Raw genomic sequence first — 15,899 nt, forward strand, 5'->3', positions numbered from 1 at the left:
TCTGATTTTCTTTAAATATGACACAGTTTATTTTTTCTGTAGTTTTCTTTTATTACTTCACATATTCTTACATTTAAAAACAAATTGAATACATCTCCTAAAAACAAAAAAGACACAAATGTGCAGAATTTCCTAATGATAATTATAAAAATAACATTTCTTTATATTTACCTGTGCTCTTAGGCATAAAACATATATATGAACATATCTGACCTGATTTATAAATACTTTACAACTTATTTTTTTGTTATATATATATATATATTTATATATACTTTATATATATATATGTGTGTTGGTATATGTATATGTGCATGTGGGTTTTTTAGCAGGAGCACTTTCAAACAGAGATACACGTTTAATATTAGAACCTTTAAACACCCTAAAACACAGCACAAATTCCAACTATTGTACAAGAGTTAGAAGTGTAATAGATTGGTTTAAACACTTTTACACAAGGCTAGTTAATTACCTTTAAACAAAATAAGTGCAAACAAGTGGAGCATCTATTTCAAAAGCTCATATCATGGAGTATCAATACATGGATTCATTTATTCTCTAAATACAGGCATATACTTGTATGATACAGTACAACATTTTCTTGATAGATTAAAAAATATCTATAACTATATATATATATATATATATATATATATATATATATATATATATATATATTCACCTCATAAAACATTTAAAACATGTGCGTTAAGTGCTATTTATATAGAAGACAACATTAGAACAAAAGCCAGAAGGCATATTTCTACATTTTGCAGGCTATCTGGATTGTAAAGTTTTAAATTAAGGGGTGGCCTAACTCTGGGAATTGCTCCGGCAGACCCCTGTGACCCTGTGTTCGGATTCAGCAAGTTGGTAAATGGATGGATGGATGGGCGGCCTAACCTCTTTAAGGATAAGTCACATAGCTTTTGAGTGCAGTACTGACAAATTCAATTACACCGCAAGGACTGTTGTTGAATGCTCATTTTAGGATATCCAATACCTGATAATGCACCACAAGCACGGGTAGATTCACCTACAAATATTCCTGACCCACGTGTATTGGTCATGTAAAGAAACCATTGACGAGTACTCCTGACTCATCTATTTGACACTACTTCAAATGTACTGCGATCAAGACACAGCTCACTTCACAATATTATTCTGATTGCATAGGAATACTACATGCAAGTGGCTTCCTAATGAAAGTGTTTTTTTTTAAAACACAACACTCACAATTTGGTAAAATATTCAAGGGTAGCACTTTTGTGTCAGCAATTTCAGTTGCATAATGATTTAGTATTCCTCGCAGAAGTATCATTTAAAAAGCAGGTTGAGAATATTGTTGGATGCACAAGTAATAATGTAGTTGCCAAATAAGGTTCCTAATAGGAGAGCTCATAAATTTCATCTTTCAGCCAAATTCCATTGAAATTGTTATGTTTTCTCATCTTAGTTGTGTTAAGTGAAAAGATTACAATGAGATCATTTCTTTAGCACTAAGTCATGTTGTGTCTTCAGATGCCTTATAACCATGTAGTGTGTTGTAGAAAATAATAATAATGATGATGATAATAAATGGGTGGATGCTGGTGTGTTACACCTCCAAGATACTTGGGTGATCCTACCTGGTCACTGTCTGCATGGAGTTTAGACATTCGTCTGGTGTCTTGATATATTTTCATATGTGTAAAAATGGTTTGCTTGTTGACTCTAAACTGATGTTGTGAGTGAGTGTGCTGTGTGATGACCAGACACTCCAACCATTGTTCATTTCCGTCTTGCTTCTAGTTCTGAAAAGATATTCTTCAACCTATGTAATCTTAGACTAAACAGGTTGAGAATATGAATATATGGAGGAAGCATACGAAAAATTCAGAAACAAAAGGTGGCCATTGTACCCATCATCATCACTGATCAGGTGAGACCCATTCTTTTTATCTCTTCTGACACTACCTTCAACCACATCTTCTTTGGCTTTCCTCTTGGCCTCATCCCTTCCAACTCCTTCTTAGTCATATTCTGCCTTTTTACTTCACATGTCAAAACCACTTTGATCTGCTTCTCTTCAATACAACATCTAACACTTCCACAGCAAATCTATCTCTCAATCATCTGTCACACACGTGCGCATGAGATGCAGCACGGGGGTCTAACTAACGCTGAAGCGTAGGTATAGGGGGTGACCAAGTGTGCTAATGCCTTTTCTCCCATTCTTTCTGGAGCAGTAAGAACTAATGTCCTTCCTCTTCCGGCTTCCGACCATAACCCCTGACAACCTCACATTCACCTTCCCTCCTGATGACCCGTCTCTTCCAGTCCCTCCACTATAAAAGCCCACCACCTTTGCACTGCAGTCAGTCTTTGTTGACGACTCGGCGGAGTATCACACAACCTTTATCTTCCGAGAAACGTAGAATATACGGGGTGGCTCCCCCAAACGTTTTCCTGTGTTTGTCTCTCTTTACACATCCTATACAAAAATAAATTTGTACTATTGAGTCACATAATGTTCTACAAAAATCAGTGATGGAGTCTAGATTTTAAATTTTCCAAACATGCATCAATCCTATCCATTATCAAACCAGATCCAGTTAGTCCAGTTTAATTCATATGTGGAGGCCATATACCGTATTAGCATAACAGAAAATGTGAAAACACATTTGTATAAAACTCATGAGTGTGTGTATTAATTAGAATAGAACAATGGTTGTCACTTGTTTTCTCATGGCTTATTGTCTTATATTTGTGTAAGAATATCCTATGTTTCATACAAAAGAAACAAATTTTCCACTGGGATAATAAACGTGTACCCTAGTCAACACTACTTATGGTATGCTTCGAGATGCACTCATTTTCTAAATTAAATCCCAAAATGAATTATCTTAGCTGCAGAATAACTTTTTACCTTTGAGTAGATCAGTTCTGCAGCAATGCAAGTTGCAATCTACAGTAGTAAGTTTTACTTGCCTGTAAAATGGGTGAGTTTTGAAGAGGAAGAAAAAAAAACATTCCGTTATTACACTTGCCCTTTCAAAGTAATTTGGAGAAATTGGAGCACCGGCACATCAGCATTGCCAAAATGCAAAGACTATGCCTTCTCTATAGAAAATATTCTCCCATTACTACTCAAAGCACAATTCAAAGTGCAACCTTACTTAACATAATGGCATAGCAGCTGGGAAGAGTGCTGTATGACTGTCCTCTGTTTTAAGGGGTTGAATGTTTATATTTGCTGTTTGACAATGTCTGTGTGGAAAAAGGAAGCACTCACTTAGGGGCTTTCTATTCTAATGTATGGACTGCCCCTTTCATACACAGACCACCTAGATTATTTGGAGCTGTGTGCGATTGCTAGAAGAAGGAACCTGTAGGTGTGTCATGCAGGGTTACATGCTTGAGTGTTGGCAAGAACGTCCCTGAGCATATTGTTCAGTTTTGAGTACAATTAGGCCTTAAGGAAAAAGGAGGTAATGCTCTAACAGATACCCAGGTTTTTGGAAGATTAAAAAAAAAGATTAAACAAATAATTTTGTGCATTCTGGTGAGCTTTCATTTTGGAGGACTTCACCTGTTAGAATAATAAAGTCTTTGGAAGATGCATATCTATTTAGTCTTAATCTTGGTATTGGAGATCAATTCTGGCAGCAGTAACTTCAATAGCCATCCTGAATAAACACAGTCCAAACAGAAAATGTACACTTTAGTGCAACTATTGAGACTCACGAGAACATGGGGGTAACCAATAAAGAATTAAGAACTAATATATCGATTCATTTTCTGAACACATTTTTCCAATTTAGGGTCATGGTTGTTCTATTGTAGACTCCTCTCACCCACTGTCATGTGGCTAGTTTAGAGATTTCTATTCACCTCAACTGCATGTCTTTGGGAATATGGAAAGAAGCTGAGGACTTCTGGAGGAAGTCTATTGCAGATATAGGTATAACGTGTAGACTCGGCAGAGACAATGGCCAGGAACAGGATACAAACCCAGGGTGCTAGAATGTGTAAGGCAGTAGCACAAATCAATGCAATGCTCCAGAATAATCTAATCTAATCTAATCTGATGGTAGTAGTGTAATTCTTAGTACTGCTGATTTACAGCTGCAGAGATCTGGGCTCAGTTCTTAACCCAGAAACCATCTGTGCAGAGTTTCCACTTCTCTGTCAGGCTCATGTAAGTTTCTTCTGAAAACTATTCTCCTCTATATACATTCCAAAGGTGAGCATGTTAAGTTATTTGGAAACTCCAAACTAGCCCATGATCAATGAGTGTTAACTAGTGTTCCACCCAGGCTTGGTTTCTGTCTTGCTTTAGGCTTCTACACCCCTTTAACAGAAAAGTAATTCCAGAAAATGGATTGATTTGATAAATAATACAGCAAAATATAACATGAGTATCTGAAGAACTATACTAATAACACAATCATGGTGCTCAATGACATTCTTCATTTACATTTTCAGTAGTTCAATGCTGGAACTCGCTGGTCAGTAAAGTAATAAATCCATCCACTAACTAATATATTGCACATCAACTAGTCAAACAATCTTTATGTTTAGAAGCACCATTTTTTAGAGAAATCCTACTTGGAACAGACTTTGTGGACAATTTTCTTAATACCTACTAGACTAAACTTTGGCTTTCTGCTCATTTCTCTAAAATTATATTCACTTACTGTACAAGATCATCACTGTGCTGCTCAAGATGAAAAATTGTTTCCATTTTTAGATACCCACGACTTGAACAGATTCACTATGTCCAAACATCCATGCCTGTCCTAACTGCAGTCAGAATCTTATATTTTAACCTACTTGTACTTTTGAATCTGTCCTTGACACTCAATTAATGTCATTTTCTTTTAAATGTAAGCTTACTACATGTGGTTTCTCTTTTCTCTACATATGGATCAGTTAATCATTTTCTTTTGAAAAGTTATATTGTACTTCTATAAAGTGCTTTGAGATAAAGGTGCATACGAGTGGTGCACTATAAAGCATAATGTCATGAAATTATTGTGCCTTCTGGCTATGGTTGTTAGGAAAGCATATACAGTAGCAGTGCACACTGTATGTACGGAAGCTTTTATTTAAATGTCGACAGACGTTAGGTGTCTGGTAAAACTGTAAACCTTTCTACGTGCATGTGCACACAAACCAGTACATTCTGCTGTGTTATAATCATTACCGCAGACAAAAAAAAAATTGCCTAAAATGTTGCCTATATACATAATACTGTCAAAAACTGACTGTAAAAGAAAAAAAGAAGTTAAGCAGCATGATATTTGAAAACACATGTATCAGAGATTAGGATATATAGTACACTTCTTTCTGAAATATTTAGTGAAGATTTGTTCAGTAAGCCTTTAATAATCAATGTATTGATCATCCCTCCTAAATAACAGCCTGAGCCAGAATATTGTTTCTAGTATGGTCTTAACTGTTTGAAATCAGTTTATTGCCATGTATCTGTCATTAAAAATGTGCTTGATGATTTCCTATTGGGTGTCTGAATGTGTATTCTAATACTTCTCTTTGGATAGTGTTGATACTGAATCCTATAGATATACATTAAAATGCAGTATGTTCTCCTTTAAATGCCTCATTCCTGGGCCCTGCAGCACTCTTCACTCACTCTTCCTATTTCACTATATATACTGTATTTGTGTGTACTGTATATTCTTTTATATCTATTGCATAATATTTCTTTGTTTATGTTTTAAAATAATGTTTTATGTTACATTTCTTTGAGCCGGACCATATTTGGAATTATTGTATAGTGCACAGCACTCAGAAGTGGAAATGTATTTAAAAAGTAAACAGAAATGAATTGAATTGAATTTTATTGCAACCCCTAATCTGTGTCAATTTGTCAGTAAATGTACTTCTTATTTAGCTAGACCTTTAGGCCACAGCATGACCTTCATAAGTGTTTTTACTCACTTTTGACCTTGTAGCTTAATAAATAATATGATAAGTGCATTCTTTCAGCAGAAATTCCTACTTTCCTCAACAAGAAAACAATACAAAAATAAATAAAAATACTGTATTAAATATATTTAAAATATATTAACAAAAGATAGAGACTTTAAAATTGCCCAGTCATTATCCAACAATTGAACAAAAACTACACATACATACATACATACATACATAAATAAATAAATAAATAAATAAATAAAAATACTGTATTAAATATATTGTAACAAAAGATATGGACTTTAAAATGACACATAAATACATACATAAATAAATAAATAACAAAACTTATATAATAATGTACAAATATTAAAAAGTATATGTAAAGCTGAAATTCAGTGATCTGAAGTCTCACTTTTTTTTTCACCACAAATTTTCTGTACCTCTCCATGTTTTGTAGGTAATAATATTCTGTACTGTGCATATATATATATATATATATATATATATATATATATATATATATATATATATATATATATATTTATCTATCTAAATTCTATTTTAGAATCATACTTGACTCTAGTCATTTTAAAATCTACTGAGAAAGTGCAAAGGGAACAACACACGAGCACAAGTTGTCCTTCTGTTGTAAGGATTTCTGAAAATTATCCCCACAATAATGTAAACATCTGACCTTGACACTTATACTGTACACACTGCTATACTGCTATCAATACATATTGTACTACTATAGAATTGCTAATTCGATATGCCTAAATATAACAAGAATTTAAGATAAAAAAAGACCAGAACCTTCAACATTGTATGATATTCAAGATTTCCAAAATGCTTCAGCAAAAAAAAAAAAAAAGTAAATAATTGTGAAATGGGAAAAGCACTTTTGACAGGGTATTGTGCTTAGCGATCTTCAGTTTGATTTCTGATAAGATAGTAAAGTGTGTCCTCCTTTCTGCAACTTACTAAGGCAGGCAATTTCTAATGTACTGCATTAAGAGCAAAAAAATCTCAAACTGCATAGTCCTTCTTCAGGGACAGAAATTAAAAGCATTGCACTTTTAAATTATAATAAATGTCTTGTGTGAACAAAATAGTGATTTTCTTTGTAGATGTATACAGTATATACAGCATATCATTTCATCCTTTAGTCACATGGTTTAATTGATCATTTTTTAAAACTTATTACTTGCTCTTCCATTGTTACAAAATGAGTGAAGCTATGGTCAGGTAAATGAATATGTTAACAACAACATGTAAGAGGATGAGCTAAACCATATTGTATAATGAACTAAATTACTATTTTAATTTTTCATTTGGGTTCTCTCCTCCTATGCTAAACTTGCACATTTTAACCTTTTTAATCAGTCACCGGTAAACTCAATCATTTTTTCTGCAAAAACCTCTTGGAAGTTCGAAAGCTGTTTCATTTGTTCAGTTTGCATGGAGTGCCTTCTCATTAACTTTTTCTTGTGTTTGAAATCGCTGCGTTTTGGAGAGCTCGGAGCCACCGGCACTAAGATCTTATGGGTGGAATGCACTGGAGAAGGGGGTTTACCATTTGCTCTGATGTCTGGTATAGGGCGGTGAGGGTTGACATTAAGAGGAGGAAGGAAGCCTGGACGAGTGTGAGAAATATGGTCTAGGAGAAGAGTGCCAGACCCTCTACGTTCCAGTAGCCCTGGTGGTCTCCGTCTCATTGTAATGGGGGAGACGGAGTTGGGGATGCTCTCAAGAGATTCCCTAGAAGAGCTTGTGAGTAAAGAGAGGGGAGAAGCATTGTACTTGCGCCGTTCCACAGAAACACGACCGGAATCAGGAGACCCAGGGATAGATTCTGGACACAGGTGAGTATCAGACTCATAGTGCTCCATTCGAGTCAGTTTGGGATGAGCCAAACTGCGAGTATTGGCGGATATTAGACCAGAGGTAGTGGAAGGCCCAGTTTCCTGAGATTCAGGAGCTGTGTTTCTTCTGTGAAATGCTTGATGCTGTTGAACCTTATCAGCCCAAGAAGTTCCATAAAGGGTTGCAGTATCCTCTGAACAGGAACGATCCATTATCTTTGGAGAGGATGGGTCTGGTGTTTCAATGCTGTGTCGCCTAGAAAGGAAAGGCTTAGTTGAATTTGAAATATTTAATCCATTAAGTTCTGACATTACCTCTTCATCAACTGACATGTTTTTTACTGACTGATTCTGCAAATGCTGTTGCTCTTGAGATGCTGCAGCTAATACTGAGGGAGCTACCAAACCCCAAGGTTCTGAATTAAGCCTTTTAAGAAGCTTCTTTGGACCAGAGAGTGGGGCTCTTTTCTCAACAGGATGTCGAGCAGTTGGTAAAGGTAGTGCTGTTTGAAGGGCAAAGCTAAAGATGCCTTCTTCTTCCTTTTCACTCCCAGGAGATGCTGAGGTACGGATTTCCACATCAGAAGGTGACATGCAAGCCACTGGTGAGAGCTTATCTTCAATGCCAGGTGATGGTGGTGAGTTCAGATACTGTTTTGTCTTTTTGGTACCAGATGGGGAGGTGTCAGTAGTTATTATGATCACCTCCTTACCCTTGGCTTTACAAGCATCAAGCAAAATCTGAAGGGTTTCCCTGTCTCCTTTATTGATGGCATGTACTAAGGCTGAAGAACCAGCATAATCCTTCAAACTGGGGTCAGCTCCATACTCCAACAACATGGAAATGACTTCTTTGCTGGCTTTCTCTGCACAAGCGTGCATTAAAGCTGTCCTACCAGATTTGTCAGCTATGTTTGGGTCTGCACCCTTTTCTAGAAGATATTTAATAATCTTTTGTTGGTTTTGAGGATCATCATAGATTGCCAAACAAGCAGCCATGATGGGGGTTTCTCCGCGCTCATTGCCTTCATTGATATATGCTCCACCTTCCAATAACAGCCTAGTCAAACGCAATTTCCCTTGATACACAGCCTTAAGGAGGGCATTTCCTTCTGTCTGGAGGGCTCCAGCTTCTCCCATGGCAATGTGTTTTTGTCACTAGGCCCTCATTGTTGAGAAAGTAGTATGAGAGAATTCAGTAATTCCTGGAAATGAAACAAAATAACAATATTAGCCATATGTTAATTAATAGTACTTAAGTATGTTTTTTTACTTAAACCTATTTACTTGTTAGTCAGGTATATTTGTCCATACGTCCTCTGCCACCATTAAACTGATACATACTCGCAAAATAGCATTACAATTTAAAGTGCCTTTCTGACTGATTACCTTTGAAAACTTTGGGGCATTTGAGAGTCATCCCCAAACTGAAGTAACAACCAGAGAACCATGGGTGAAAACAGAAAAATGAGCTTTATTAATAAACAAAGGAATAATTACATCATGACAAAAGATTTAGGAGACAAAAGGGTAGAACAAGCAAAGGAGGTTACTGACGAACCCATGGGATTCATGGCCTGCTTACTCATTACAGTATACTTTTCTTCTCCTCACCTTCTTCCTGAATCATTGCACTTCTTATCTCTGACCTTTCTTACTTTCCTCTGCCAGTTGACCCCTTGTCTAACTGTCTCTCCAAACTTGAAGCTCACAAGCCTTATGGCCATAAAGACTTTAATATCTAGAAACACCTTCCTTTCCTGGTAAACCATAGCAAACATTTATAGGTTACTAGATGTCCAGCCAAGCCTCTGATGCTCCTGCCTGTTCTTCTCACCACAGAATTTTCCTCCCAGTACACTTTCATGGGCACAACATACTGCACTCTAGTAACATGTGGAAAAGAAATAGCATTAATAAGCCCATTCCACATAAACCAAAACACTTTCTATTAAATAAACTGGCATGTCTCCTCTTTATATGAAAGTGGCTGATATATAAGTCTAATTTGAACATTAAGGCATCCCACAGAGGATTGTGCACTATGTCTGGAAGGCTTCCAGGCAAGAAACTTTTGCACAATTCTTAACACTGACCAAAAGAAGACTTCATACTGTCCATTCTCTTGTCTGTACTTCCCATAAGTGGTTATTGTGGTACAGGCTTGAGAGGTGTCAAAACTCCTGCCATCAGTGCTGGAGGTAAGAGAGGAGTTAAGCTTGAACTAGACAGACACAAAGTCCACACTGCACTTGCTCTTTTTGCGTCCATTTGAAATTTATAATGTCAGGACTGATTCGAGGCCTATTTGTGTATGTCATGTTGTAAGAAAACAGATAGAGAGTGGGACATTGAAGAGCTGCTGCAGTGTTATAGCAAGAACAGATTTTTTGCTTCATTGTACTTTTTATTATAAGATGTTTGGAGATATGTATAAAGAAACACCCTAATGCATTCCAAAACAGTATATTTCTGTGCCCTGTTTGTGTATGCTGCATGGTATTTACTAAGTAATGTACAGTTTTCTTTGATGATAGCATGGTAAATTTATCCAGAACTGAAAAATTGTTTCCTTTTTGCCATAAATGAACATTAAGTAACTCCATGTTGCTGGCTGAACTGATATACTTTCAAGCACTATCTGAATCATTGCCCTACAGACCAGGGACCAACTCCATCTATAGGAGTACTATTTGCAATATACCAAAACCAGCAGTGTGAGTGACATTTTACATTATGAACAGCAGCCCTGCAATACAGCACAGTGTCAGTCATTGCGCTCTGCCCAGCAGGTGGTGGTGTCCATTGTGGACCACATGCCTCTTTCAGTTGGATCTCATTCATGTCCTCTGGCATAGCTACATCTTTACCAGACAACAGACAGACAGCAAGATCTAGCTTTTTATATGTATAAGGATAATTACTTGTTTTTAGATCAATCTACATAATTGAAAAAAACTTTTAAAATGTATTTCTTTGGCATTCAGTCACATTTCAAGGTTATTCCCAAACTGAAACAACAGGTAGCAATGCCAGACTTTCATGTTCGGGAAGAACATGAAAGTGTTTGCCTTTCTTTCAAATTCGGTAAAAAGTCAAAATTCAGTAAAAGATCATAATTAATTACATTAAAGATGATTTAAGAAACTGATTACCATAATTATTCAATTCAGAAATAAATTCTTAAAAAAGTGCCAACTAAAGCATGTTTAATAAATATCACCAGCCTATGCTAATTGGATATGTAAAAGATATTTATAAAAAGAATAATGATAATTCCTGCTCAAACATTTCACAGATCACAATGTTGAAAGTACACAAAATAAAAAATCAGTGTATTAAAAGGTACAATAGCTCATAAGCTGACATGAGAAAAGGAGTGCCACAAGAGTTAGCAATCTATGAAGCTACTGTATGTTACAAACTAGCTAAAAGTACATAGATCATAGTAATATGTGGAAGGAATTAAAAGCTATTATGGGGTAGTAAATCTATTTTGTAAAACTTTGCATACATTTTGAGCAAAACACTACCAAGATCTTTACATTGTAGACTAGAGATTTGAATATGCTTGGAAGCCATTAAGCCTTATATACTCTGAGGCCATTTTGATAGATAAACCTATCTACTGTAGGAAGGGCCCAGTTTGGCCTCTAGAAAAACCTGGATTCCTCAAAGTGTTGATTCAATACAGTGATGAAAGCATTCTTTAAGGACTTTGGGTCCATGCTGAGTAGCATCATGCAGTCTTGCAGGTTTTACATTCATTTAGGAAACTTTGTGATGCCCCTCAACTTAAGGTACTCTTTTGATTGAGATCTGGGGGACTGAACAAGTCACTGAAACTACCTTGAAAAAACGACTGCTTTGTGACATAGTAAATATCCTTCTGGAAGTATCACTTTGAAAATGGTCACAATATGATTGAAAGGGATAGACTTGATCCTCAGCACTGCTCCGTTGTGTTATGAAATTTAAATGGTGCTCAATTGGAATTAAGAGGTCTAAGAAGACATTCTCCACACCATTACATTACTGCCACAGTTCAGGGTGGATTCATGCTGTTTACACCAAATAATTTATAATGCAACCATTTCCATTTCACCACATAAATCAAGATTTAATAGACCTGGCAATGTCTTTCTAGTTTTCATTCATCCAGTTTTGGTGATCACTTGCCCATTGCATCTTTAACTTCCTGTTCCTTAGCTCAGCGGTTCCCAAACTGTGGTACGCGTACCACTGGTGGTACCCGGAGCCTTTTCAGGTGGTACGCATCGCGGTCCCTGAAATTTAATTTATCTGTGCAAAACCCTTTATGACAAGCCTGTTGTGAGCAAAAACCAATGAAACTGTTTAAATACAATTATACGTGGATTCCCAAATTTAGTGTGGTGTGACATTTCGTCATCTGAATAAATAAAACCTATTATTCGAATCAGTATTTAGTTCATTTAACTATACCATAATTCAGTTTCGCGGAAGTCAACTTCTACTTCTTCACTGTTTGAGCTTTTGGTCACTAGATGAAAGCACTATTTAGTCTTTGGTAACTCTGCCTCACAGAAACCGCTCGCATTTGTTGTTTTACGTGCACTGCCGCTGTATCGTATCGTAGTCACTATATCTAAGCACAAAGCCGATACCATTTCGTCTTCGGTAACCGCGTCACATACAGGCCGAAGGCAGGATTTAGTTTCGGGGCGTAATTTATCAATTTATGTACATGCACACATTTTTTCATTAATTTTATGCATAATTTCTTCCAATTCTTTAACTTTTATTCAGATTTCGAGGTGGTTTAGACCTGAACTCCCCCCCTTACAGCTCTCCCTCCCTTTCAACAAGGTGCGGGTGGTACGCAACACAACTCACTTAACCTCAGGTGGTACTTGACGTCCAAAAGTTTGGGAACCCTTGCCTTAGGTGACTGGAGTGGAGCATGATGTTGTGTTCTGCTGCTCTTGTAGCCCATCCACTTCAAGGTCCAAAGTGTTGTGTGCTCGGTGATGCCTTTCTGCACACTGTAGTAAAAAGCTGCTATTTGTTTTTTTTTGGTAGCTCTTCTATTACTTTAAACAAGTCTAATTATCCTCAACTGCCCTCTCTCATTAACAAGGTGCTTTTGTATTACTGCAAATCATTGGATATTTATTGTTTATCACACCATTCTCTGGATATTCAAAAGATTGTAGTGTATGAAAGTCACAGGAGGACGGCTGTTTCTGATATGCTAGCATCACTTCTGGCATCAACAATCATACCAAAGCCAGTCACTCATTTCAGTCATGTATCTTGCCCATTCTAGTGTAAAAACTGCAGACCTTTTCCGAATTCTATACTTATGTAGTTGCAGCCACCTAACTGTCTGTTTCTGGAGCAGGCTATGTGTGCTAATGAGTGGGTGCAGAAAGATCATTGCACTGATTCTATATTTTTGCAGGAGTTCATCAATCCATTTTAAAATAAGCAGAATACTGAATATAGGAAAATCTAATAAATACCTCTGTATTCAATACACATTTTCAAGTATTAGCTCTTTCAGAGTCCATAACTCATTTTGATCATTACGTAATGCTAAGGTGTTTGAAATGGTCCAGGAAACATTCTGATTACTAGCATACTTTGTCCCTCGTGGCTCCGCCCACATAGGAGAGCAACAGGACAAACTTTAAAAATCATTAAAAAATATGTAATTCTGGCCAAGTGGAAGGAAGGTACACTCCAACGTCAAACATTGGTCACTGTATCTGATTGTGTTCAGCTATGATGGGAGAACGTCCCCCGCGTGGGGAGGAAAGCATATGGTCGTGATATCTTTGGCAATAAGCAGCTACCCTCTAAAACACATGGAGCTCTGATCTCTCTCTCAAAAATGTCAAATGTTACTCTTTAACAATCTGTAGATGATAATGTCTGTTGAAAAAACAGGTATTGCTAGCTATGTGGAGGCAAGGTATGCTCCAACACATGTCGAGAGGTAGACTGACTCGAACAGAGGCTGGCGCGTGAGTGAGGAGGGCACTCAAACTGAGCCTCTATCAATAATTAGCACAAATTGGTGCTCTTTAAATTGATTTGGATTTATTAAAATGCCATTCAATTATTTTAACGTGTTTCCAAGGTGATATGTTTGTTTAATTTTGGGAAATACTTTGACAATGTGCACTGAGTGAATTCCATGACTGTTTGCAATATGGTTTGACCATCACAGTGAGAAATTTTCCAAAGACTTACTTACCAGTGATCTTGGAGGGTTATTATCATGTTTCCCTATGAAGCATGGTTTCATTTCTGCAAGACATTTCTCTTGAGTGAAGCCCTTGTATAGCAGAGATGTCTGAAGCTGAAAAGTAAAACCAAAATGTCAATCCATATTTTTTATATTAACGTAATAATACAGTATATGCTTTTCTCTTGAAAATATTCATCCATTCATCCATTTAAATAACACATTTTATTCTAATTCAGGGTTGTAGCCAAAGGCAGGAACCAACTCTAACCAGAGAGACAGTTACTTGCAAAGGAAACCCCCTAAATATAATGCTTAGAATTAGTTCAATTCATCTGTACAAAAAAGGGGTGCAGTGGAGCTACAGTTCTCTCACAGTCCTGTAGCTGTCTGTGATGAGTTTGGATTGAAATCCCAGCTCAAGTGCTGTCTGTGTTGAGTTTGCATGTTTCCTCTGTGTCTAGACCCAGCCTTATAGCTTCCATAACTCATCCCAAAGACATGAAGGTTAATTCATTAAGTGATTCTTCATTGGCCCTGAGTTAGTGCAGGTGTCTAGGCCTGTTTTAAGACTTGGATGGGTAGACAGATAGGTGATACAGAAAGCACTGTATGAGGTGCAAAACAATTAAATAGGTTTTGAGATAGTATATGCAAGCACGAATTTAACTGTACTTGCTACACACAATAATAAAACCCTATAAATCCTAGTATTTATGAGAATGCCTTCCTAAAGCTTATAATACTTGGGTGAAGTGAATTACATTAAATTCAACCATTGTATAAAAATGAATGGAACATTATCCATTCATCCATTTTCTAACATTTTTATTCATTTCGTTGTCAAGGGTGCTGTAGCCTATCATTTGGCAGGGTAGGAATCAGGGCACATTAATGGGTACTCCCACACCCACATAGTGACAATTTGGACTTATGAGTTAACTTCACATGCATGTATATGGGATGTGGGCAGAAAATAGGAGTATTTGAAGAAAAAAAGGGTGAATGTGACCCTTTAATAGCAATTTAAATTTGTGTTAACTGTGGTATATTGTGTCCATGGCAGTTGGGTGCAAACAAGCACTGTATTTATGTTCTGTGTTATACGTATAATACAAGCAGAAAAAAAGCAAGCAAGACAGTATGTTCAACGGAAGCTGCTGATTATTCAGTGTGGACCAGCTGCTGGACAAATAGCATAACCATCCAACAGTACATAACATTCTTAATCCTGCCGAATCGAAATGAGAGTCACGAGAGTTGGTGCATATCCTGGCAGCATGAAATGTAAGGCTAGAAACAGTCATGGACAGTATGCCAGTTCATCACAGGGCCCATTGGGAAAACTGAGATGATTTAGTTTCACCAATCAATCTAACACGCTCATTTTAGGCATATGGGAGAAAAGCAAGAGTACTATAAGAAAAGCCCATAAAGACACAATTATAATATTAAACTCCACACAGGATCTACATTAATTTTATTTTAATTTTTTTTCATTTTTATTACTATTTAATTTAATATTGTTTCTTTGTATCAGTATACTGCTGCTGGATTATGTGAATTTCCCCTTGGGATTAATAAAGTATCTATCTATCTATCTATCTATCTATCTATCTATCTATCTATCTATCTATCTATCTATCTATCTATCTATCTATATGTAAAGCATCAGCATCAATCACTTCACTACTGTGCCACTACAGGGGTAATATACTATATAACATAACAGCATTCTCAAACCCACTTAATCAAATTCAGAATCAAGGAAGACCTATCCAGGAAGTATCAGGCGCATGGCAGGAACCAATCCTCAACAACACATCAGACCATCACAGGTTACACACTTATGTAAGGTTAGTTCAGAATTGCCCTTACAATGT

The 15,899-nt window shown here is 36.6% G+C and overlaps 1 protein-coding gene across 2 annotated transcripts in view; it reads right to left on the reverse strand.

The window, feature by feature from the left end:
- Positions 1-6,835: 6,835 nt before the first annotated feature.
- The window catches only part of LOC120528763 (ankyrin repeat domain-containing protein 34A), a 131,361-nt gene continuing 122,297 nt past the window's right edge, over positions 6,836-15,899 (reverse strand). For both annotated transcript variants that reach the window (XM_039752907.1, XM_039752904.1), the window contains exons 2-3: positions 14,026-14,130; positions 6,836-8,989 (exon numbers count right to left, since the gene is read on the reverse strand). In XM_039752907.1, the coding sequence (XP_039608841.1) occupies positions 7,302-8,924 (1,623 nt within the window). In that variant the 5' untranslated portion in view covers positions 8,925-8,989; positions 14,026-14,130 and the 3' untranslated portion in view covers positions 6,836-7,301. The remainder of the gene's footprint in view (positions 8,990-14,025; positions 14,131-15,899) is intronic.

This window comes from Polypterus senegalus, chromosome 1 (assembly GCF_016835505.1).
Source record: "Polypterus senegalus isolate Bchr_013 chromosome 1, ASM1683550v1, whole genome shotgun sequence".
NCBI classification, from domain to species: Eukaryota; Metazoa; Chordata; class Cladistia; order Polypteriformes; family Polypteridae; genus Polypterus; species Polypterus senegalus.